At 34.8% G+C, this 21,338-nt stretch overlaps 4 protein-coding genes across 5 annotated transcripts; 2 read left to right on the plus strand and 2 right to left on the minus strand.

The window, feature by feature from the left end:
* Positions 1-449: 449 nt before the first annotated feature.
* On the minus strand, positions 450-4,112 carry LOC148768955 (PH-response transcription factor). 2 transcript variants are annotated; one of them, XM_088820575.1, is made up of 9 exons: positions 3,695-4,112; positions 3,435-3,503; positions 2,522-2,578; positions 2,300-2,363; positions 2,130-2,225; positions 1,759-2,028; positions 1,611-1,653; positions 1,386-1,464; positions 450-746 (listed from the first exon to the last, which is right to left on the minus strand). In XM_088820575.1, the coding sequence occupies exons 1-9, from the start codon at positions 3,965-3,967 to the stop codon at positions 654-656; spliced, it is 1,044 nt and encodes a 347-aa protein (XP_088676701.1). In that variant the 5' UTR covers positions 3,968-4,112; the 3' UTR covers positions 450-653. The 2 variants fall into 2 exon arrangements, with proteins under 2 accessions (XP_088676701.1, XP_088676702.1); XM_088820576.1 differs by having other exon boundaries at positions 1,759-2,025; positions 3,695-4,026.
* Positions 4,113-9,724: 5,612 nt separating this feature from the next.
* LOC105977696 (uncharacterized) lies at positions 9,725-11,217 on the plus strand. Its single transcript, XM_013003049.2, has one exon. The coding sequence runs from the start codon at positions 10,129-10,131 to the stop codon at positions 10,744-10,746; it is 618 nt and encodes a 205-aa protein (XP_012858503.2). The 5' UTR covers positions 9,725-10,128; the 3' UTR covers positions 10,747-11,217.
* Positions 11,218-18,121: 6,904 nt separating this feature from the next.
* On the plus strand, positions 18,122-18,947 carry LOC148768956 (protein DMP2-like). Its single transcript, XM_088820578.1, has one exon. The coding sequence runs from the start codon at positions 18,212-18,214 to the stop codon at positions 18,764-18,766; it is 555 nt and encodes a 184-aa protein (XP_088676704.1). The 5' UTR covers positions 18,122-18,211; the 3' UTR covers positions 18,767-18,947.
* Positions 18,948-19,389: 442 nt separating this feature from the next.
* On the minus strand, positions 19,390-21,122 carry LOC105949514 (uncharacterized). The gene is made up of 4 exons (XM_012972820.2): positions 20,262-21,122; positions 19,975-20,182; positions 19,762-19,891; positions 19,390-19,657 (listed from the first exon to the last, which is right to left on the minus strand). The coding sequence occupies exons 1-4, from the start codon at positions 21,044-21,046 to the stop codon at positions 19,404-19,406; spliced, it is 1,377 nt and encodes a 458-aa protein (XP_012828274.2). The 5' UTR covers positions 21,047-21,122; the 3' UTR covers positions 19,390-19,403.
* Positions 21,123-21,338: the final 216 nt, after the last annotated feature.

Raw genomic sequence — 21,338 nt, forward strand, 5'->3', positions numbered from 1 at the left:
ACCATGGATGTGGGGTGAAGTGGTTTATTCTATGTTATTTTTTTGATCGGTTTATTATATGTTACACGGAAAAAATACAGTTTTCATCCTTCAAGTTTGCACTGATTTCACATTTGGTCCCTATGTTCATAAAAAATATATTTGGTCCCTCATATTCAAATAATTAAATACTTTTAATCATTTCCGTTAGTTTTTCATAATACTAATGGAATCAAGTGTGTAGTACCATCACTACCTTAACTATCCGACTAACGGTAACTTGAAGGAAAGGACAAAAGTGTTAATTATTGAAAGATGATTACATGAGGGACCAAATGTGTATTTTTATAAACATGAGGGACCAAATGTGAAATTAGTGCAAATTTGATGGATGAAAAAGGTAAAATTCCCTGTGTTACCCCTACCGGTACCATACATGTAAGTCACAAAAACGGAACCGTAGTTCAAAGTTTTGAAGAATAATGCAATAAAATATATAATATAATATTGCAATTTGATACAGAGATCAATTACAAACTCCCATTTACATGTTACAATTTGTTGTGATTGCAGCTTACTTTTACATCAATAATAACTTTACACATGAAAATCTATCACGTAGAAAGAACGAATGCTAACGATTTCGAAAGTCGCATGCTGTATAAATGCTCTTTTCACTGGACATTACGAGTTATCAGCCCTTCGAAAATTACATAAAGGTCCTTGTTATCTGGGCCGAAGATTTCATCCACCTTCCGTAAAGTTTCCTAAAATGTACGTAAATACATCAAACTTCGATTGCACTAGTATATATTCACTACGGCATCAAGTTTATAATTCAAGAACACTCGAATATTTACGTACCGTAAAATGATAAAATTCATTAGCATATAACGGCAAAGATGTCATTTTCCAAATTCATAAATGATGAAAATTTATAGGAGTAAATTTTAGTTATTTAATTTAGGGTAAATTACGCCTACACCAATGAGGTATGCTAAAATAACTTTAAGGTCCCTGTAGTATCCGTAATCACAATAACCCCCTAAAATATTGTTAGAGACCCTAACGGAATGAGACAGTGGTGGAGACAACATAGAGTTAGAAGGTGATGTGGCTCTCCTAACATTTCTTAAATCCTTATTATTTTATATAAGATTTATAAATTTTCGTCTACGGTAGCATTAACGGCCCTACGGGAAACAAATATAGTGCATATCGGTCCCCAGGAAATGAAATCTTGGCTTGGTAATTGTTTTAGGGGTGAGTCTGTAGTTATCAATACCACAGGAGCCTTAAAGTTATTTTAGAATACCTCAGGGGTGTAGGTGTAATTTACCCTTTAATTTATGGGGTAGCAATAGCATTTCTTGAAAATACAAGTGTATATAAATTAAAGAGCATACCTCTCTGGTTTGCTTGTGGGAATTAAGTTCCTTCACATTTGCTAGAAACGACCCGAACTGCTCATACGATAACCGAGATCTGATGAAGAAGAAGAAGAAGAAGAAGAAAAAATTCACGACACCAAAATTAATAAATGAAATGGAAAAAAATTAAAAATAATAAATCCGGGAAAACATGCACGAGAACGAAATTTGTTAACATGCATGAGAACAATCAGTACCGACCTGACTTGACGGAAGAATTCTTTTCCATCAACACGTGTTTTACCTAAAACGAGAAACCCAATTTCGTTGCCGTAGAAATCCATCAGCAAATTAAAAAAAAAAAAAAGAAAAAAAAAAGAATCGGATTATTGAGTTGTGATAAACTAACCTGGCTGTGATCCAGACTCCAAGCTCGACATGGAACCGTAATGGCTCGGAGGCAGAGAAGAATAAACGGAAGGCGGCGGCCGATCATCAAAAAGGCCTCTTGCAGTTGAAAATGAAATTGAGTGTCTCCTTGGAGACAGCGGTTTTGGTGTCCTAGACGGAGACGCAGATGCAGACAGGCTCGGTGGTGAGCCAGGTGGCGTGAGCCGGGGTGTGTTACTCTGCGATGCGAGCAGTAAACCATGCGGTACACCCCGTGGCCTCATAGCTGCTGTATATACATATCATCACAACAAACAAACGGTTAGAAAAACATAATATATATACACATATATATACGTAAATATATATAGATACAGATATTAGATATACCTTCTGGCTCGGTTTCCACAGCATTTGAATTACCAGCATCTGAGAATTGGCTTGGCATGGAAGCTGTTCGATTAGGTGGCAAGAAAGCGTCTTCGCCTGAAATAATTCGATGAAATGATTAATTATTTTTTAAATAATAGAAAATTCGAGCTAAATTGAAAAATGCAAACCGTTGTTGTTCGGCAGATTCGAGACGACAGCAGCAGCAGCAGCAGCTGCTTTAGGGGCATTTCCCTATCACACAAAATACATAATAACGTGAGCAACGTAACCTAAACTAATGTTTAGCTATCTATATATTAAGCCAGATTTTTATTTTCTACAAAATTAATATTTTTAATATATTAATAATTCAGAAAATCGTGCTGATCGAACATTATTCGACCACTTACGGGGTTGTCTTCGTCTTCTTGAAGTGATCGCATGAGCGTCTTTCTGAATACTTCCAACTGCACAAGACTCAAACCGTAAGCAATGTCGGAACCAGAATTTTATCTCGTACATGTAATATAATATATTGGAAAAAATAACAAATCCCCTATATAGAAACGGCGGGGGCGCCATGGCCCCCGTCCCCCATTGCACAAATTTGACATTAGCATTAAAAACTCTCATTCAAGAATGATTTCATCATCTAGTCATGACTATTAGAGAACACAATTAAATTTGAATATTACGAAAAAACCCCTCACGTTTGGGTAATTACAACCACCCCTGAGGTATGGTTATATTACGAAAAAACCCTTCATGCTTAATTAGGTAATTACAACCCCACCCCTCAACTATAAATCTTCTTACACGTCCACCCTTGCGGTATCAAATTTAGTGGAATCTTCTCTACAGTATATGGAATATTCTCAATTTTGTACCCGTTTTTTGAGCGCCACATTTTGAAACAAGATGATCATAAAATGTGTTTTTTGACTTGTAAATATCAGATTGTAGTGCATAAGAAACTGCATTTTTGCACAAAACGAGTACAAACTAGAGAACATCCCACGGAATTTTGAAGATTATGTTGAATTTGACACCATTAAAGGTGGACGTGTAAAAAGATTCATAGCTGAGGGAGGTAGTTGTAATTATCCAAACATGAGGAATTTTTTCGTAATTTGACCATATTTGAGTGGTAGTTGTAATTTACCCTTATTATTATATTATAATAGCTTTCATTTCATTAGGAAAGCACCAAGAATTAATTGTTTTTTTAAGTTTAAAAAAATAAAGTAAATCATATATATTATAAGACAAAGAAACTATAAGAAACAAGAGTTGACCAACGAACAAAAAGTCAAACCATTTTACCTTGGTCACATCCCTATTCAGCTTCTTCACAGTATTGCTCAGCTGTGCATTCTCCTTCATCAAATTTTCCTGTCATTTAACAAAATCCAATATTATTAAAAATTATAATAATAAATAATAAATATATATTATATACAAATTCAATTGAGATTAATTTTTTTTAATATTTTAAACCCCCGAAATTCAGTGTCAATTGTCGTATTTTTTTTTCTAATTCAAATTGGTAAACGGGTTCGGGTTACGAAAATGGGTATTCGGACCTTGTCAAGCTGAGCCGAAGCGAGCTTGTCGGAGGCTTCGTTGAGTGAGGAGTCGAGCGACTGAAGCTGCGACTCGAGGCCGGAAATGATATTGTCCCTGTCGGTGAGCTCCTCACGGAGGACAGACACCTCCGATTCGAGGGCGTCGACACGTGTCGAGAGGGCAATGGAGGTGATCTTACGGGCTACATCCAGCTGTTCGAATGGATCCGACGGCAGTACCTCCAGCAATTCCTCCGGGAGATCGAACCTCGACGATTCTTTCGACAGCATTTTTTTAATTTGTGTCTTGTCTTTTTTTTTTTTCTTTTTTAATATTTAATTCTAGTTTTTTATATAATTTTATTTTATTTGGGGGTTTTATAGTTTGTGTAGGAATATATTGTAGCCACTAACATATTTTAGAGGTCAATTATCCGGATAAGGAATTGGCTATTTGGCTTATTAATTTGTGGCTTTTTTTTTATTTTTTTTTTTATCTAGTAATAAACTAATAATAATGATAATAATTAATAAGGTCAATTACGGTCTCCCCTCAAGTAAGGTCAAATTAGGAAAATACCCCTTATGTTTGGGTAATTATAACTATTCATCAAACGTGAATTTTCTTACAGTTACACATTTGCAATGTCAAATTTAGTGGAATCTTCTAGATTATGAGGAATGCATGTTCTCCGAGTTGCACTTGTTTATGCCATCCGAGCTCCATATATTTGAAACAAGATGATCATAAGATGTGTTTCTTGGCTTGTAGATATCAGATTGAGGTGCATTAGAAACTGAATTTTCGCACAAAACGAATACAAATTAGAGAACATGCCACGGAATCTAGAATTTTTTGTTGAATTTGACATCATAAGGGTGGACGTATAAGAAGATTCATAGTGGAGGAGACTGATTGTAATTACCCTAATATAAAGAATTTTTTCGTAATTTAACGTTACGTCATGGCTAACTCTAAAAGAGTATTGAAATTTATAATTAATGTCTCATTAATCATTATTGCTCGTGAATGTCCACAATTAGAGATTATTAAGTATCCTTTTTCCTAAATTAATATGAGTGGCTGCTTTCATTAGGCGTTGCACCAATCACGTGTGTATAATCAATAATGTTTGTTAGGCAAATTAGCTATTAGTCTCTAATTATGGACATTAAAAACATACTTTTAAAAAAAAAATCAATTTTTTTTTTTAAATATTAAAGTCGAGAATAATAATAATAATAAATAAATAATAAAATCATCATCTAACTAACACCAAGTCTACAAAATGAATATCTAAATTATTTTTTCCGACATTTTATTAAGTAAATTAAATTAAATCAAATATAAATCTAATTGATGGGCCATAGCCCAAAATTTATAAGCCATAGTCTAGGCTAAAAAAATAAAGATAGGCCCAAATTCCATTTGCATCGGCCTACATTTGGCTCAATAAATTAGTTCGGTTCAATAACGAACCCAAGCCCATTTGTCACCTAATTATATATTATTAAGAACATTAAAATTACATAATTAATTAAAGCCAAAAATAAAAAAAAATAATAATAAAATCAAGAATCATTGCAAATCCCAATTGATATTGTTTTTCATCTTTCCTAGGCAATATTTTAATATTTCAACTTCTTTCTTTTGAGGAATATGTCTCCACTAAGCATTGTTAATATATTTAAATATGGATTACAGACAATAAACATTAAACAATACTTGTCCTCGATATTCACTCCTTTTAAAAAAGGGGCTTATACTTTTAGTCTTTTCTCTTTTTGGTCCCCCACTTTATATCTCTGAAATTTTCCTACAAGTGTTGCTTTCATTTTTTTTTTCTTAGACTTCTTTTTAAAATTAAAGTCATAGCAAAAATATTGAATTACTCAATCCTAAAAATTAAGGTCCACTCGGATATATCAACTTGCAACTATGTACAAGATATAGATTGGACCGCGCCATATACTCTATGTTAGGGAAATTAACAAATTAGAAGAACAATGTTCACTTAAAATCAAGATTCATCTCGAAATTTAATAGATTCAAATTTACCTACTGAATAATGGGTTTTTTTTTTCTAAGAAAATAAATAGTAGAAGAGTAGTTGTTAATTTATTATTAACCGAACATAAATGACTTTTTTTTTTATTTTTATAATTTGACTTTACTTCAGGGTGATGACCATAATTTCCTATAAATAATATTACCTCTCGATAACATGGTACTTGATGCTGCTCCAAAATGTTGGGTCAGCCCAATGGTCTTGAAGCCCACAGGTCTCCTAAGTTCGGGAATCTTTAAGTCCAATATCGGGAATGCCCGAGAGTCCTTGCCACGCCTTGCCACGCGTCCGAGGTAGTCGAAGAGATCGTTCCACTCGTTAACCTACAAAACAGTTGAAAACACTAGGTGACACGCCGGGGGTGGCCCACTCGTTAACCTACAAAACAGTTGACCGGGGGTGGCCCACTCGTTAACCTACAAAACAGTTGAAAACACTAGGTGACACGCCGGGGTGGCCCGGCGAGTGGCCCGGCGATTGTCCTCCGACGCTCAAGTTAGAAAACTATCACAATATAAACAAATAATATTAATTAATTGCATAAATAGTGCTTACCCTGTTAATGTGATTGATAACACATATTTATAGGTGGAGTTTGGTATGGTTTTCTTGTAGAAAACCAATGTGGGACAAAAAAACATTAGATTTCTTCCCATAAGCTTCTTAATTAATGGCCTTTGTGTTGTGTTTTTCCTTTGAATGAGCCTCTTGGGCTTTTTGGGTTATAGCCCAATTAGGCACATCAGTACTAAAAAAAATCGTTAATTCATGTTGGATTTGCAATTTTGAAACCAGCAATAAAGTAATGATATTAATGAGCCTTTAAGGTCATTTTCTCAAAAAATATTTAAATAAATTTTGAAGAGATATATGGCCCTAAAAGTCGAACTTTTTTTTAAGGCTTATAAGCTAAAAGTCGATATATATGTACTAAATAATAATCAAATTGTTCTAGTTAGCAACTTCATCTATATATATTTTTAATGGTAGGATTAGGTGAGAGGGGGAGATTAAAATATAATTAAAGAAATTAAGATGATGTTTCCTTGCTTCATTCAACCAGAACAAATACACCTGTAATAATCCTTGACTAAATCATAATCTAATAAAATATAAATATTATATGATATAATTAATGGGATTAGTTTACTCCTGCTGTCCTTTTCAAATCAATAATTATTATTAATTTCATTGTCGTTTCATATACTTAGGTTTTTAATGAATAAAATAATTGCAATTGGGAAATAAAGTTAGGAAATTTGAATTTATTGCTTTTGGAAAAGGAAGAAGAAAAGCTAATACATTAGGATTTAAAATAATCTTGAAATCAATTTTTATTATTTCAATAAAATAAAGGGTAAATTCCACTTTACCCCCTTGTACTCTGCCCAAGAACCACTTTACCCCCTCGTACTCTTAATTGCGTCGATTTACCCCCTTGTACTTGTACAATTTCCCAATACAACCCTCTTCGTCAACTTTTTTCGATTTTGACTCTGACGCCATTTGGTCAAGAGTCAAAATATTGGATTTTTTCGATTTTGACTATCAAGATTAGAAAAGAGAAAGTTTCACACATTCATATAGTTTTTTCTTTGCACTAGGTGGAATCGATCAATTTTTAGGTCTTGATTTTTACTAAGTTAGGTGTTCAATTTGGGGATATATTGGAAGGGGAAGTGGTGGGAGAAGAAGAAATGACAGTATTGACGGAGGAGAAACGACGCGTTATAGGCAGTGGCAATTTTGTAATTTACAGAGTTGACCAAACAGCGTCAGAGTCAAAATTGACAAAAGTTGAAGGAAAGGGTTGTATTGGGAAATTGTACAAGTACAAGGGGGTAAATCGGTGAAATTGAGAGAACAAGGGGGTAAAGTGATTCTCAGGCAGAGTACGAGGGGGTAAAGTGGAATTTACCCTAAAATAAAAGGAAAATATGATAAAGAAAAGATCACCTGGATTTACACACACTTAATTAACTATTAATCCACTAATTAAAATGAATCTGCCCCAACACTGACGTGTACGTGGAGCAAGTTGAAATGAACAGTCATCTCTATAAAATGCCCACGCTCAATATCCTTACGTGTTGTAAACGCGCTTTAGAAAATGACCGACATGTAACTGGAGCGTAGCCCACGGACAAATTACAGATAAAGATGTGCATGCATATTGTGCGGTCCCACCCGAATTATTAATTGCCCGAAAATGGGATATGACAGTTCGCCGTTTATCTGCAATTGACGCCGTTACCAAAATAAAAAAATGAGGGTCGAATAATCTTCCTCCCTGCGGTGAGGTTTCCTCCAGTTCTGTGCTATTACCACTATTTAGGTTTAGGAAAAAAGGCAATTCTGATGATTGTGTAAATTATATTTTATAATTTGAAACTTAATCCAAAATTGATTTTAAACATATTTTATTTAATTCAACTAAGAAATTGAACAAAACATATTTGATTTGGTAACATAATTTAAATAATTGTAATATATTTTCCAATGTATTTTGTTAGAATATGTCACTTTGATTGCAATTTAATTATCGATTCATTATGTCCAATATTATAAACAAACGTTAGGTTTTTAAAATAAAATTCATGTAATTTGTCAACTTACCAAATAGGTCGAATCGTATTTTGCAAAAAATACAAATATAAATTAACAAAATTAGTACGTAAATTATTTCATAATCAGCAAAAGAACTACAAAATCAAGTAACATTAATGATATAACACCAAAAAATAATAAAAATATTTTAATTAGATACTCAAATTATTGTGAAACTTAAAATATATAAACATTATTATATTATGAATTAAATTATTAATTAATAAAAAAAACAGAAATAATTGTGCCAGAATTATTCGATAAAACAAAATAAAAGCATGACACCGAACTGTAGGGCTGGAAAAAAAATACCGATTACCATATACCATGGTATACCAACCAAGGATTACCGAAAAATTACCGAAAGAACGGTTACCATTGTCTACGGTACGGTATTAGTACCGTACCATTACAATATGGTACGGTATTGGTATTGTATTTCTAATACCACGGTAATACCGTACCGTACCGCAATTTACATTTTAATCCGATTAATATGTTTTTTTCGATATTATTTTTTGTAATTCTATTTTGTTTACTTAGAATCTTATAAATGGCAACAATTATTTTTCCCTTAAGTTAGCGGTAGTGTATTGTTTTTTTTTTCTTTTTTTTTCTACTAAGTTGAATTTTGCAATTGAACATATATGTTCTACTAAATTGTCTTTTATGTTCCCTATAGCCAACTAATTTTATTATATATGATGTATGAATATTTTATTTTTTTACCTACATGTATGTATAGCATTGGTAAAGTATTTATTGTATGTAATAATTATTAAGTACAATCAAGTTCCTAACAAATACCTAGTTGTTCCATTAAACAACATTTACATTATTATGGTATATGTTCTTGTTTCAATGAAGCAAATTATGTTAATTATTCCGATTATACACCAGACCTTCTTAGAAAATAAAATACAACTCATACAAGAGTAACTAGAACTATTTTCAATTGGGATATATATGTATATTTTTAACTCATTTGTTCTTTAATCTTTGATGCATCACCAAGTACGGCAGAGTACCACGTACCGATTGTACCGTACCGAAAATAACGGTATGCCGAACATTGGTATACCGAACTTTTTGGTATGGTAACGGTATGAAATTTTTCAATACCGCAATGTACGGTAGGTACACGGTATTGAGCCAAATGTTTGGCAACCGTACCGAACCCACCCCTACCGAACTGTACCCCACCCCCCAAAGAAACCCACCCCCGCTCCACCCCCTGGTACACAAAACGACAAACTAACGGAAACACCAAACGTCGCCGTCAACTCATTAAGCAACGTGGGGCCCACAAACGACCCGGTCTACTTTCTCATGCCCTAAAATTGAAATTGAATCAAACCCGGCGGCCCGTTTCTTAAAATATTAATTTTTTCTCTCTCTTCTTTGATTAGTTCACGCGTCCCATGGAAGGTCGGTTCAGAACCAACTTTCTCTCTCTAAAAAAGCATTTTCTCTCTCTAGTTTTCTATATATACAATTCTTATCTTCCCTAAAATTTCCATTGTCAATAACGATAGTAAATATATACAGAAAAAGAAAAAGGAAGGGAAATTTCACTTGCCCCTCTAAAGGAAGAGGAGTTTTTGGTGAGAAACAATAACCAAAAAAGAGAGAGATAGATCTCTCTCTCTTCTTCCTGCAACCAAAAGATTTTAATTATTTTGGGGGTAATTTATTTTAATTTTTGTTTTTCTCGATTCTCCGGAAAATTTCTAGGGTTTGTGGAGCGATTTTTTTTAAATTTGGGGATAAAAAATTATGGGGACGGAGGTTTTGAGGCCGCAGGATTTGTTGGTTGAGAGATTCCATGTGCCTCCGGCGTCGTTTCATCGCCGGAGAAATTTCCCGGCGAACGGCGCTATTTCGAATCTGAACATCAATCGGAAGCCGAACCACACGGCGAACAGCTATAGGAAGACTTCTCCGAAGCCGGAGAAGAAAAAAACCGCCGCCGCCGAGAACGTCGCGACGAAGAAGGCCGTCCACGGCGAGGCGCGGCGGAAGCACGACGGCGGCCCCGCCATGGGGCAGATCACTCTCCTGAGAAGAGGCGAGTCGATGGATTCGCTCACACCACCGAAAACCAAGGGCGGAAACCACGAATCGAAGTTGTCCTCCCCGAAAACCAAACCGGTCGACGATCTGGCGATTTTAGGCATCGGGAGAATCGGACCGGAGTCGCCGGAGATGCTGCCGAAGCAGATCCGCCGATCTCCGCCGCCGCCGCCGCCGAACATGTACGCCGGATCTGTCTGCGACACGTCGCCATCTCCTCAATCACTACCTCTCCCTTCCTTCTTCAGTAAGAAACTCCAAATCGACTGCAGCAACGATCCGGCGACGAGAGATCTGAGGCGCATGCTCCGCCTCGACTGATCTAGATCCGCCGCCGTACACCTTTTCTCTCTCGCAGCTCGCTTTTCAGTCACCCCCAAAATTCTCCGGCCATCTCCGATTCCAACCGTAGATATTTTTTCACAATACGGAACAAGGAATTCACTAGATCGCCGGAATCCGAACACCGGAAAATGAGAAGCTATTTAATTTATATATATATAAATATATAAAGCCGGTCTAATCTTTATTTACGCACTGTAATCATCATCTTCATCTTCATCTATGTGTTTGTTTTTTGTAAAATTGGTGGAAGTTTGTTGCATTTCTTTCACTAATTAATTAGTTCATATAGATTAATTAAGATTATGTAGTTTAATTAGTGTCCTCTTTTTTTTTTTTTCTTTCAGTCCAGCAGCTAAATATCGTTATTGCACAGTTGTATTATCTTTAATTTCGTGTTTAATTAGCAGTAATAAGATCGTCAATAAGTATAATTTAGATAGTGTAAAATTGTATAATCTCGTTCTGTTATGTTATTATCCTGTTCCATTAGTATTAATAAAATCGTATTTAAGTATTTTAAGTTCTCTTTCTCTCTTCAATTCACAGTTAATTATTTGTTTGCAGTTGGCGGACGCCGCTGTGTAGCGCCGCCGTGGTGGCGGCGGCTGGAGGATGATAAGGAGATGTGAAAAAATAAAGGAATGGTAGGTGGGATAAATGGTGGAAGAAAACGTCAATTTTCAAATTAGGCCACCACCAATAAAGTATTAATAAAAGTTGGCATAATAATAGGGGCAAATTACGTCACCCTAGTTATGGTCAAATTACAAAAATTTCTCACATGTTTGAGTAATTACAGTTCCACTCCTCAATTATGTATTATCTACGAAAAGATCCCTAGAGATAAATTTAGGAATGTTAATTCGGTAAAACCCAACCAAAGTTTCAGACTTCAGTACGTCAATATTTTATACCCGTTTAACGAATTGAATTACGATTTGGTTCAATAAATAATTGAATTATATAAATTTTATGTAAAAATATTTTAAAAAAAAGGTGGTTGTAATTACTCAAATAACAGGGGTTTTTTTGTAATTTAGCGATACCTCGGGTTGTCGTAATTTGCCTAATAATAATAATAATAATAAATTGGCTTTTTGGGTTGAAAGAGTGTTTTAGACCGACCCACCACCGGCACTAATGCTTTGCGTGTGAAATAAAGAAATATTGTTGTGAAATAATTCCCATTAGCTCGTTTATTAATATTTTATTAGAAACACTAATGGTGTGAGTATAATTAATTAATCAATATTATCTAGTTTTTAATGTGTAACTAATATATATATGTATATACGGTTATGTATATGTATGTATATATGTACACACTATATTAATATAATAATATACTACATAATATAATATAATATAATATATGTGTGAGTGGGAAAGATAGAGAGAGTGTGTAAGGAGAGAGAGAGAAAGTGCAGCCAAAAATTATGTTTTATTAATTCACTTGTACATCTATTTATAGATACAAAGTGACGAGTCATCACTAACACTTGTCAACATTTCATCTAACATTGTTGGAAATGACTACACATGTCCTAACACTTGTCAAAAGACTAATAACCCATTTGCTAAAGTCCACAATATTATAACACTCCCCCTTGGACGTAGCACATTTGTATCGACTTAATTGATGCCTCATTAAAAACCTTAAGCCGGAAAACCCAGTGGGAAAAACCGATCAGAAGGGAAAAAGAGTGCATGACTCAAATCCAAGTCGTGTGCATAAGCTGCCTCGTTAAAAACCTTAGCTGGAAAACCCAATGGGATGAAAACCAGTCGTAAGGGAAAAAAGAGTGCAGCGCACTATTGCTCCCCCTGAAATGAGCAATATAAGCCCCCCAATACGGGGCTGTCAATCAATTTGTAGGTTGTCTCATTAAAAACCTTGAGCTGGAAAAACCTATGGGAAAAACCAGTCAAAAGGGAAAAAGAGTACAACACATCATAGCATTATGTGCTCCCCCTGAAACCAATAATATCTGCCTCCAAAATAGGCTATTTAATAATCATAAGTTGCCTCGTTAAAAACCTTATGTCGGAAAAACCACATGGGAAAAAGACCGAACAAAAGGGAAAAAGAGTGCAACATATTATCACTTCGTCGCATTTTAAATCCACAGAAGTTTAAATATCAAAATTCAGTGAACCATAAAGATGACATTAGAATGTCTGTTAGACATATGTCCATTCCCTCACTGACAACCCTAAGAAACGAAAAAATGATGTACCGGTAAATACATTTAAATATAATCATTCCCATATACTCGGTAGAATCAATATTTTACAAGGCACACATTATAATGAACAATTTTGTTGTTATTATTCCTCTAACGAACAAACAAAACCCCATTTATATCTAGGGAATTTATATTGTTCGGAGTTGGTACCATTAATCCGTATTTATTTCGTTTCTCTGGGAAAGCCAATTCCGATTTAATCGCTTTCTCGCATTTAGGCCAAACTTGACTCTACCGACATTCTATTGTTTTGAACGTGATTCACTGGATTAATCATCCCGAAATTTTATAATTGTAATTGCCCTTAGTCGAGAGATTAATCTCTACATATTTATCCGGAGCATGTTTATCATGACTCGTTCATTCAGTGGATTTAATTAATCCATATGAGTGTGAGCGTGTGCTACAAGGTACTGATATTTATCCCAAGTACTCTGCACAAATCTCATCAAAATCATTTTGATCGAGTTTTTCCGGCACTATCCATTCTCATATGCACGGGGTATAGTAACTTGTGCAGAAAAACGTACAAAATCGTATTGCATGAATACAATAAACACACGCGAGACCATCTATAAGATGCGTCTGACAAAATTATAAATATTTAAGATATTGGTCCACTTGAAAGGTTGTATTGGTCCATAAGTATTATCAACCATTTCGCACTAAAGGTTATATAACGAGATTTCTATAAATTACAGAAATTCTCTTTGGACATAAGGATCCTTATATCGTACGAATATCCGTAGTATATTATTTAATTCTAGTCACCGTAATATTTTATGGGCGTCCCCATATTAACATGCCAAAACCTGAATATTTCAGGATTAACCAGTTTATATGACATGGTGGTGTACGAATTGAAAATTCGAATTTGGACACAATACAATACAAAAGCTAATGCTTTAATATAATAAGCAGAACAATTGTTCCCGGAGCCATAATCTCTACGGAAAGTAATAAAATTTTAGTTCGTGCTTTGCAATATATCACACTCAATAAATTTTAGAATATATTAAATTGTCAATTAGACTAATATATCATCCGGGGAGATATTTAAACTCAACCTCGGGAATATATATATTTCAGGGGAGATATGCAAACTCTACTTCAGGAATATTTCATTTGAAGGAGAACTTCTAAAATTCGACCTCGTGAATATGTCACTCAAGGGTGATATGTAGCTTATCTTAATCTCGGGAATCAGTCCGAGATATATAACTCAATTTCAAAGTTCGAAATTATATAGACAATAGTCTATTATGTTTGTGTTTCACATGTACATCCATATTAAATAACATGTCAATAAAATGCTAACTCAATCTTGGGAATTTAACATCCAAGAGAGATATATAATTTCAACCTCGAGAATTTCTCGTTCGAGGGAGTTTTGTAAACTTGATCCCGAGAATTTAACATCCGAGAGAGATATGTACATATTACGCAATTAGTAGACATATTGAATTAACTTTGAAATATTATCAATATCATCAGGGGTGTATAAGCTCGACCTTGGGAATATTTCTTCCAAGAGAGTTTTACTAACTTAAACTCGGGAATAAATCGTCCGAGCTAGACAGTCGTAAATTTTTATTTGGGGAATATATAATTAAACTCGACCTCAGGAATGTATTGTCCGAGGGATATATTATAAACTCGATCTCAGGCATATTTCTTCCGAGAGAGATATATAAATTTTATCTTAGAAATAGCTCAATCTCGGGAATAAAATCATCCGAGAGAAGTATTTCAATTTGACGTCATTTATATTTATCTCGAGAAAATATTATAGGCTCAACCTCGGGTATATATCGTCCGAGGGAGGTATGTTCATAAATAAATAAATTCAATCTCGAAAACCGTTACATCGAGAGTTATATCGTAATCATTAAGAATATTATCATGCATGATCTCAAATATATAACCTTTACTCATAGGTCAAAATATATTTTGTAGGCATTATACTCATGAGTTTTAATTAATTTTAACCAAATGATTATCTAGGCGGAAATATTTGCATCCACCTTTGTCAATTTAAGAACATCTTGACGAGGACTATCTTTCACTTCGTCGTTGTAGGCCTAACCCCATATTTAATTTTATTATGGCGGCCTTTCATTGGACCCTTAACAAAAATGTCCATCGTTTATATAGTACACCCAATTAATTTTAATAACCTCATTGGCCTTTGAGGGGAATCACAACTTTTAGTGACTCTACGGGCATCACACCCGAAGTTATATGACGTCCACCATCTCTACGAACATTATGTTCGGAGTAATTATCATAGACTTTAAATCGATCCTTAATTTGAATTCATATGCGACGGAGTCATTTTCATTTCTCATTATCTAAATCAGCCCATTTTCTTTTGCTAATTTAAACAAGATTATTAAATAAATAAATTGAAACTTCCACATGCCAATTACAAGTTTCTAAATTTACAAAATCAAAATCATGTAATGCAAGTTGAAAATTCATAGTCGAGGCGAGAGATAATAACCCTTTTTTTTTCATGAATCAACATGCACATAATTATAGATATATATCCTTCATTTTCCCTGAAAATCGGTGGTGTATAAATACCGTAGTATTTGCTTCACCATTTGATATCGAGGATCTGGATTTTATCAAATAAAATAAAATAACATAAACAAACTTACATAACCTACCTTCTTCCGAGCAGAACCTCGTGCTGATAACGTGTTGTGAAATAATTCCCATTAGCTCGTTTATTAATATTTTATTAGAAACACTAATGGTGTGAGTATAATTAATTAATCAATATTATCTAGTTTTTAATGTGTAACTAATATATATATGTATATACGGTTATGTATATGTATGTATATATGTACACACTATATTAATATAATAATATACTACATAATATAATATAATATAATATATGTGTGAGTGGGAAAGATAGAGAGAGTGTGTAAGGAGAGAGAGAGAAAGTGCAGCCAAAAATTATGTTTTATTAATTCACTTGTACATCTATTTATAGATACAAAGTGACGAGTCATCACTAACACTTGTCAACATTTCATCTAACATTGTTGGAAATGACTACACATGTCCTAACACTTGTCAAAAGACTAATAACCCATTTGCTAAAGTCCACAATATTATAACAAATATCAATTTGAATTGAAAGGGCACCACTTGTTTCATTGTTTGGACCAAAAGACTTTATTGACAGCAAATTTCATTTTTCTTTTGTTGTTTGTGGTTGTGTAATAAGTCTATGTAAAGCATCCTATGTGAATTGTTATTAGAATAAGAATATGACCCTTGTGCACGTTGAGGACAAAATTTCATGGCTTTCTTCTCCATATTCTAAGTCATTGATTTCAATGTCCAAGGTTTAATCTTGATGGATTACCTAATGGTATATTAGTTGGATGTCCCTGAAAAATATGTACAGGATATCGGATATTTATTATTTTGCTTAAGGTTGTCAAATTGGATTATGATATCATTTAAATTATATGGCGTCGTTGCTAATTGGGGTCGAGCTGACAATTTTATCCTCCGTGCACTCTTGGTAGCTCAGTCTGACCAACAACAGATTCTGGGAGTTTGGAACTTAACTACATATGGATATATGTACTCAATGCATAGATAAATTATTTAGAGAGTTTAGACAGACGACACCAGAGAGCTGAGCATTATCGGTACATGAATAGAAGCACTCTATAGAGAAGTATTAACACATGAAAGTTGAAATTGGGAAGTGTCTCGGATATTGGGCGACGAGAAAAAGACATGATTGGGGACTTCTAGCAAATTGACAAAATTTTATCATCCTAATTTTCAAAGGATATTAATGTTGAAGGATGTTTAATTACCGAATTGCCCCTTACCTAATCAGGTCTTGATTTTCTTTGTTGGCTCAAATTAAATAAAAAAATAATTGCTTATACTAAAAAAAATCCTCAATTATGGCCCAACTATTTACCCCTCGTTGTGTTTGCGTACAAGCCCAATAAACCAAACACTAATAAACATGATTAGTTAGGTAAATGTGTTTAAACTAAGCTAAAGGCCCAATTAAATTTCATATGATTTATTATACTTATTTATTCCTTATTATATCTATTAGACTTGCACGTATGTCTCGTCTCGATACATTCTTTTGTTTTTTTGTTCATTTTTTTGCATTATTTTCCTAATTAAAGAATGTTAATTTCTTTAAGTAAGCAGACAATCTAATATAAGCAAAACGTGATGTAAGTTGTTGTGTTCAATTAGGCATGAACTTGTTGATTAGTACTAATCAATCATGTATCCAATTTCGAAACGTTACAACTTTACGATTCATCTCTTATTCTTCGAATCCCCGTAGATTTTTTGTTATAGAAATTTCATAAACGAACACATACACGAAGGAGCATACGCAAGCATTGGCTTAGGGGGCAGCCGCCCCTGCAGAAAAAAAAAAAACTTTTTACCTATTTCTTATTGTTTTTCATTCTAAAAAGAATTACCCTCTGATAATACATGATTTCTAATTTTAGGAAGTTTAAATAATGATATAATGATCATATTATAATTTTTTCAAACATTTCGTTATTGCTACTTAATCAAAATACCAAAAGAAAAAAAAAATCAGGGTTCAATTCCCGAACCCCTGAATCGATAGTTTATTTTTTCCCGAACTCTCGACCCCAAAACAAATAACCCTGGATCCGCCCTTGCACATATATATATATATATATATATATATATATATATATATATATATATATATATATATATATATATATATATATATATATCAAAGAATGAAATTAAATAAACCAACACATTGAGTACAAAAAAATCTCAACGTGACTTTAAAACATCACACATATTTCAAATTCATACTAAGAGTAAAAGCATGCAATATTTTACGTACAAGCAATCTTTCTAAACACACACACACACACTACTATAAAACAATCTCACCCCCATGCACAAACTCATTGCCACAAGCGAAACTAAACTACACACACACGAGAGAGAGAGAGAGAGAGAGAGAGAGAGAGAGAGAGAGAGAGAGAGAGAGAGAGAGAGAGAGAGAGAGAGAGAGAGAGAGAGAGAGAGAGAGAGAGAGAGAGAGAGAGAGAGAGAGAGAGAGAGAGAGAGAGAGAGAGAGAGAGAGAGAGAGAGAGAGAGAGAGAGAGAGAGAGAGAGAGAGAGAGAGAGAGAGAATGTCGTCGAAATCGAGCATGAGACAAGCAACCCTAACCGGATTCGGAAACCTAGTGAAGCTCCTCCCGACGGGCACCGTTTTCGCCTTCCAATTCCTCAACCCCGTCCTAACGAACAACGGCCAATGCCACGTCGTCAACAAGTACCTGTCGGCCGTCCTGATCGCGACGTGCGGCGTCTCGTGCTGCTTCGCCTCGTTCACCGACAGCTACTCCGACGACCAAGGGAACACAAATTACGGAATCGCCACCACCAAGGGCCTGTGGCCCAATTCTTCCAAACAAGACCTTTCGGCGTACAAACTTCGATTCGGCGATTTCGTGCACGCGTTCTTCTCGCTGGTTGTTTTCGCGGTTGTGGCACTTTTGGACCCTAATTCGGTGGAGTGCTTTTACCCTTCGTTCGAGTCTGCGCAGAAGGTTTTGCTTATGGCGATGCCACCTGTCATAGGGGCCGTTTCGGGATCGGTATTTGTCTTGTTCCCTAATAAACGACACGGCATAGGGTACCCTAGTAGCCAAGGATCAACTACCCCTCCTTCTACTTCTGCTTAAGGCCTTATAAGTTATAAGTGCATGTTTTAATTGTGTGCAAGTGTGTGAAAGTGTGTGTGTGTGTGTGATATATATGGGTTGATTATTTTGGCTTGGAGAGTAAATAAGGGGTTGAGGGATTTGTTTTGTGATTCTTTCCATTGAATTAAGAAGAATGTGTGATATATATAATTATAAATAACTCTGCAAATTACGGCCACCCCTGATGTATGGCCAAATTACGAAAAAATCTCTCTTGTTTGCCTAATTAGAGTCACTCCTCCTTTTAAATATTTTTACATAAAATTTATGTAATTCGGTTATTTATCGAACTAAATCGTATATTCAGTTCGATAAACAGTATGAAATGTTTGGCGTACCGAAAATTCAGTTCGGTTTTACCGATTTAACATCCCTAAATTTACATTTGGATGGGTTTACGATTTTTCGTAAGATAATATATACTTGAGAGGGTGGCTGCAATTACTCAAATATGATTGAGGTTTTCATAATTTGACCATAACTCAGGGGTGACGTAATTTGCCCGAAATAATTCCACTTATTTAGTACTCCAACATTCAAGATGTGTGTGTGTGTGTAAATTTGTAAGAATAAGCAACTATTACACCAAAATAATACCAAACACAAATTTCAAGAACTACACTTCACAAACACTTCTCAAAGAACAAGAATTCATCATACTTAAAACACTCTGTCTCAATTTCCTCTGTTTTTTACTATTCTCACTACCAAAATCTGCTATTCTCACAACATCAACTTTTACTATATGATGATCCGAAGTCCCTTTAGACGAAGTAACCGAGTACGACCCGGGCACAAACGCATACGGCGAATCCGACGACCCCAAAATATAATCGACCCGCGTCCCGTATTTGCATGTCCCCTGTACATCTTCTCCCAAAAATGCACCAAATAATATTTAAAAAATAATTCTTGAAAAATGAAATTATATATATAATATTTAAAAAAGTAATTTACAAAAAAATTCTTGTTACTTTGGCCTTTGGCTATCATGACTACAGGCTCACATTCCCCTGGAAAATCTTTAGCATCAATATATCCTCTTCCCTTTAATAAATTTGTCACTTCAACTTTTGGAGTGGGCTTTCCTAATTCCTCATAGTACTACAAAAAATAATAAAAATTAAATAATTCGTCGAAAATATATATATAAAAAATTAATAATAAAAAAAATAAAAAAATCGAACCTTCACAATATGGTTCCATCTCTCCAACGAATAATCCGACGAATCAAGAGCGTTGAGCCCACCGGCCAAGATATGATGCTCGCTGTCCGATTCGATCATAGCGTTAATTTGCTTAATCCTCCAATTTTCGTCCAAGTGATCGAGTTGCGTGCTGTAAAAATTCAACTCCCCGTTTAACGGCACATCTATAGTAGCCTTAATCACATTCCTGTCGAAGAATAAAACACACACGATATTATATTATGCGAGGCCACATTATTTTTTAATACAAGATAACAAAAAAAAACCTGAAATCTTTTTCGTCGTAAATTTTCTGAATTTTCGATTTCTTGATAGGCCATTTGGAGAGAACTGCATTGCCATACTCCGGAGCCCAGCTCTCGGCAAACACGTAATGCATACCTAAAGCTCGAGCTAAATCCGATAAGGGTTTCATCTCGTTTTCTTCGTCCGCCTTAACATCTTGCAAAGCCAATATATCGGCGTCGACTTCTTTTAGAACGTCGAAAATCGTTCTAACGCCACATAGATTAGCGCAGTTGAGCCAATTAGCCATGCTTGAAGGGAAGCATATTGGAGACCTCATCGGATTATTCGGAGCCGAACGATTGAAACTCGGAGATTTATTAATATTGCAAGAATCTTGCACCACTCTCAAAACCCTATTGCGGGATAACGAGATCTCGTTCTCCGGGAGGTTTATCGAGACTTTCGGCTTCGATTTATTAGTCTCGTTTTCCGTAGGGTAGTTAATATGGAGTGGGGATTGCTTTAGTATCCCTTTTCGGAGATTAATATTTTCTTGTACTAAAACAACTGATTTATCGGCTTTCGGGACAGCCGACGCGAGAGAAAACAGCGCGGCGTTGAACGTGGCGAGGCGAATAGGTTGTCGTTGCTGTTGTTGTCTAGTTTCGCCGTTTTGACGAGTTTTTTTCGGTTTTCTTCTGAGGTGGAAATTGGAGTAGCGTTTCAGCTTTTCCACGACGAGTTTAGGCTTATAACGTCGACGAAAAACGAGGTGCCGGATTCTCGAACATAGGCGGTGGAATCTTCTTGTTAGGACACACATTATGTAATAATAATTAAGGTGAATTGTTGGTGCATGAAAGCAAATTTTCTTGATTGCATGGGGTTATTTATAATAAACTGAGAATCTCTCAACTGCTCCTGAAAAAATTAAATGTTGACAAATTAGGCCAATCTTTCTTTTTCATGACTAAATTACCCACCAACTCCCACCTGTAAACAAAGAGCAAAATAAAGGTGGCAAGATTTTCATGATTAGCCAAATATTATATAATTATTTATTTAATTATTATTTAAAATGATATCTTAGTGGTTTGTCATTACCTTAATTTTTC

Source organism: Erythranthe guttata, chromosome 7 (assembly GCF_056151865.1).
Source record: "Erythranthe guttata isolate IM_541 chromosome 7, IM_541, whole genome shotgun sequence".
Classification (NCBI taxonomy): domain Eukaryota; kingdom Viridiplantae; phylum Streptophyta; class Magnoliopsida; order Lamiales; family Phrymaceae; genus Erythranthe; species Erythranthe guttata.

Bases quoted from the DNA above. Each gene is read 5' to 3' on its own strand.
- LOC148768955 (XM_088820575.1), bottom strand. From the start codon at position 3,967: ATGCTGTCGAAAGAATCGTCGAGGTTCGATCTCCCGGAGGAATTGCTG. The intron at 2,364-2,521 runs GTAAGTGGTCGA...TTTGTGTGATAG, and splicing joins AAGAAGACGAAGACAACCCC to GGAAATGCCCCTAAAGCAGC. The intron at 1,654-1,758 runs GTTAGTTTATCA...TTCTCGTTTTAG, and splicing joins GGAGTCTGGATCACAGCCAG to GTAAAACACGTGTTGATGGA.
- LOC148768956 (XM_088820578.1), top strand. From the start codon at position 18,212: ATGTCGTCGAAATCGAGCATGAGACAAGCAACCCTAACCGGATTCGGA.
- LOC105977696 (XM_013003049.2), top strand. From the start codon at position 10,129: ATGGGGACGGAGGTTTTGAGGCCGCAGGATTTGTTGGTTGAGAGATTC.
- LOC105949514 (XM_012972820.2), bottom strand. From the start codon at position 21,046: ATGTGTGTCCTAACAAGAAGATTCCACCGCCTATGTTCGAGAATCCGG. The intron at 20,183-20,261 runs GTTTTTTTTTGT...ATTCTTCGACAG, and splicing joins TACGACGAAAAAGATTTCAG to GAATGTGATTAAGGCTACTA. The intron at 19,892-19,974 runs GTTCGATTTTTT...TATTTTTTGTAG, and splicing joins GATGGAACCATATTGTGAAG to TACTATGAGGAATTAGGAAA.